Source organism: Vicia villosa, linkage group LG2 (assembly GCF_029867415.1).
Source record: "Vicia villosa cultivar HV-30 ecotype Madison, WI linkage group LG2, Vvil1.0, whole genome shotgun sequence".
In the NCBI taxonomy this organism is placed as follows: domain Eukaryota; kingdom Viridiplantae; phylum Streptophyta; class Magnoliopsida; order Fabales; family Fabaceae; genus Vicia; species Vicia villosa.
The window spans coordinates 125,691,619-125,694,732 of NC_081181.1; the positions used below are offsets into that span (position 1 = coordinate 125,691,619).

Consider the following 3,114-nt stretch of genomic DNA (forward strand, 5'->3'; position numbering starts at 1 on the left):
CATTTTTGTCTGTTGGAGGTGATCCATAATACTTCTATAGAAGATAAATATACGGCTCTTTCTAAATTAGGGGTTTTGTAATAGCTCTGTAAAACGAACTTTATTTTTTAGAAGCGAATACCGTCTCTTAGTTCACCAATCGAGTGTCGATTTGGGACCCAAACTGACTTTGTTACTGCTGACAATCAAGCTAAATGTTATATATTGTGACTTTGTGAACAAGAGTGAGAAGATGGTTGAAGGTTAGAGTATACAAGATAGCTTTTCTTGCACTTGAAAGCAATGGTCTGCCTCAATGAGGTGTGATCTGATAGCTTGGCTTGTGTTTTACTGCTTACCTACCTTTCTATTTGTTTTCTCTTTTTAATTTAAACATCAAAGTCCCCTATATTTGTAAGATTTTCCAATTTGAGCTAGTTCAATTTTATGGCCTCAAATAATCAATTTATCTCATCATGTTTCCACAATTTCTGAAAGTTTTTCATATGTCACTTACAAACTACAAAGGCAAGTTCTCTGTTTTGTCCAACCTGACAATTAATTCTAGCAGATTTATGTCATTTTCTTGTTTGTATGGTGCATAGCAAAAACAACAGTAATTCACCCCAACAAAAACTTTGGTAAAGTAATTTGACCAATAAATTTTATATTGACAACTTGACTATGACTTAACATCTTCATTCCCTTTTAACGTTTTACACAAACGATCTGCCAGTAACTTAATTTGAAATCATCTAAACTGTGGAAGAGAAAAATGATTCAAGATATTTAAGATATACTTGAGTAAAGAGTATGAACTGGAAAAGATAAATTCAAAATGATAACATATCTTTAGATTAGCATAGTTGTCAGATGAAGTCTATCTTCTATTTTATTTTGCGTGTAGTGCACAATTTAAACACATCATGCCATTTATGATACTCTTTCAAATTCAAGAACAATCAAGTTGTCTCCTGAAACCAAATGAAAAGTAGTGGAGCGAAATAGAACGGACCAGAATGAAGATTTCATCGTTTAGAAAATTTAGAAAGGAACGATGTAAGTTTTTCATTCTGCCCAAATCAAAAATAAGACATATAGTGGTAAATAATGAAATGAATTGGAGTCCAGACCTCTTCATTCTGTATTGTTCCATCCGATTTTAAATCATCCAAATAATAAAACACTACTTCATTCCGTCCTATATCATTCTATTTTGTCCAATTTCATCAATTCAAACAAAGTCTTAAAGTCATCTACTAGGATTTAACTGAACAATGTGTAAATGTAAAAAACTAATCATATAAAATAATTCAAATTTATTTATGTAATTGTCATTTTCTAACACACATTTAAGAAAGTAAAAGAAAGGAATAAGGGTAATAAGGTTAAAAAGTACTTATAATTTAGCACATGAATACATACATACATAACAATAGATACTATAAAGAAGTTAGGCATCCAATAGTTTATATATATAGGTCAAGAGTAACACTCTTGTGTTGGTGTAACCACACTATCTATGGACCATAGAAACTTTCACACAAACATCTAACCACCCTTCCAAACCAAGCAAAACAACACAAACAATGACTAAACAATCCTATAATTGTGCCAATAACATCCATTAGTAGCATCTCAGTTTCTTAATAAGGTTCTCTCTAATAGCAATGCTTACCCTTCAAAAATCAATATGACACTCAAAGCCTTTGTATCACTTATCTTCAATTTTATTGGCCTAGAAGAAGCACACACAAACAATGATGCAACTTTACCATACCTTGTTGCCACTACATCAATTCTCCCAAACAAAATCAACCAACAATCATCAGAATCTTCAACAACAAAAACAACAACATCCAATGATGTTGGATTGTGTTGTGTGTGCTTGTCTATGTTAAACAACAAAGATGAAATTCGTGTGCTTCCTTGTTCGCACGAATTTCATAAGGTTTGTGTGAATAGTTGGCTAAAGGGTCATCATAAAACATGTCCATTGTGTCGGTTTCCAATGGGAGCTGAAGAAAAGTCTCATCGTGCTGAAATGTTTTCTGAAGAGATGCTAATATGGTTTTCTTCTTTTCATATAGCTGGTATGTAAATGTAATGATTTTGAATTTTCAGAAAAGAAAATTTTCTGGTTTCGCTATAATCAGCGACTTTGCTTGAACACTTGTATTAAGAAATTTTTACTTTTTTACTTTTTTAATACAAATTAAAAAAGTTCCATTGCCGGGAATCGAACCCGGGTCTCCTGGGTGAAAGCCAGATATCCTAACCGCTGGACGACAATGGATTTGTTGTTATTGTCTCGAAGTTGTAAATATATATAAATGCTATATTAATTTCTTAAACATATGAAATGCTATTGCTTAAGAGATCTATCCAACATTTAACCTTTAAGAGAAACAGAATCATATTTATTTCATATTAAACTATCTGTCTAAATTAATGTTTTAGTACTTTTTCGTGTATATTCAAATCGGTTAGTATTAATTTCTAAAATAACATTTTTATACTATGAGAGCTTATTAGCTAATATGCTAATACAAAAGCAAATTACACATATTGAGTATAGAAAACTGATGGAAATGTGATACCTTCTATTCTGTACTAATTTAAAAATATAATATAGTTAAAAAAAATGTGACAATTGTTTTGAATTTAAATAGAAATGGAGATATAAAATATAAATTTGTAAAAATAATATTTCAATATTTAGGGAAGAATATTTTCTTCTTCTTTGTATTAGTGCTTATACATTTCAGATTGAATTATTGAGAGAATTTTGAGAGAATTAAGAAAGCTTACTTTAAGAAATATCCGACGAGAGAAGATTTTTTTTAGGAGGAGATCTTAATGAATATGGAGATAGTATATAGGGGTTTTGAGAGCGGTTATGGAGGTTTGGTCTAGGGGAGGTGAATACGGATGGTAAATCCATCTTGGAGTTTTCGTAGACTTTGGATCTTACAATAACAAATACATGTTTATGAAAAGAGATGATAATCTACATAAAAATGGGGTGACATGTTCTCATATAGATTCCTTTCTTATCAATAAGTCAGTTAGGAAGATTTGTTTCTATTGTAAAGTTGTTCTGGAAGAGAACTTGACTCTCCAACATAAAATTTT

The 3,114-nt window shown here is 30.9% G+C and overlaps 1 protein-coding gene and 1 non-coding gene across 2 annotated transcripts; one reads left to right on the plus strand and one right to left on the minus strand.

Moving 5' to 3' along the window:
- Positions 1 to 1,452: 1,452 nt before the first annotated feature.
- On the plus strand, positions 1,453 to 2,149 carry LOC131652018 (E3 ubiquitin-protein ligase RHA2B-like). Its single transcript, XM_058921781.1, has one exon. It carries the CDS (start codon positions 1,673 to 1,675, stop codon positions 2,078 to 2,080), a length of 408 nt encoding a protein of 135 aa, XP_058777764.1. The 5' UTR covers positions 1,453 to 1,672; the 3' UTR covers positions 2,081 to 2,149.
- Positions 2,150 to 2,203: 54 nt separating this feature from the next.
- TRNAE-UUC (transfer RNA glutamic acid (anticodon UUC)) lies at positions 2,204 to 2,275 on the minus strand. Its single transcript has one exon. It is a non-coding gene; the product is annotated as a tRNA-Glu (tRNA).
- Positions 2,276 to 3,114: the final 839 nt, after the last annotated feature.

Coding starts and splice junctions, on each gene's coding strand:
- LOC131652018 (XM_058921781.1), top strand. CDS start 1,673: ATGACACTCAAAGCCTTTGTATCACTTATCTTCAATTTTATTGGCCTA.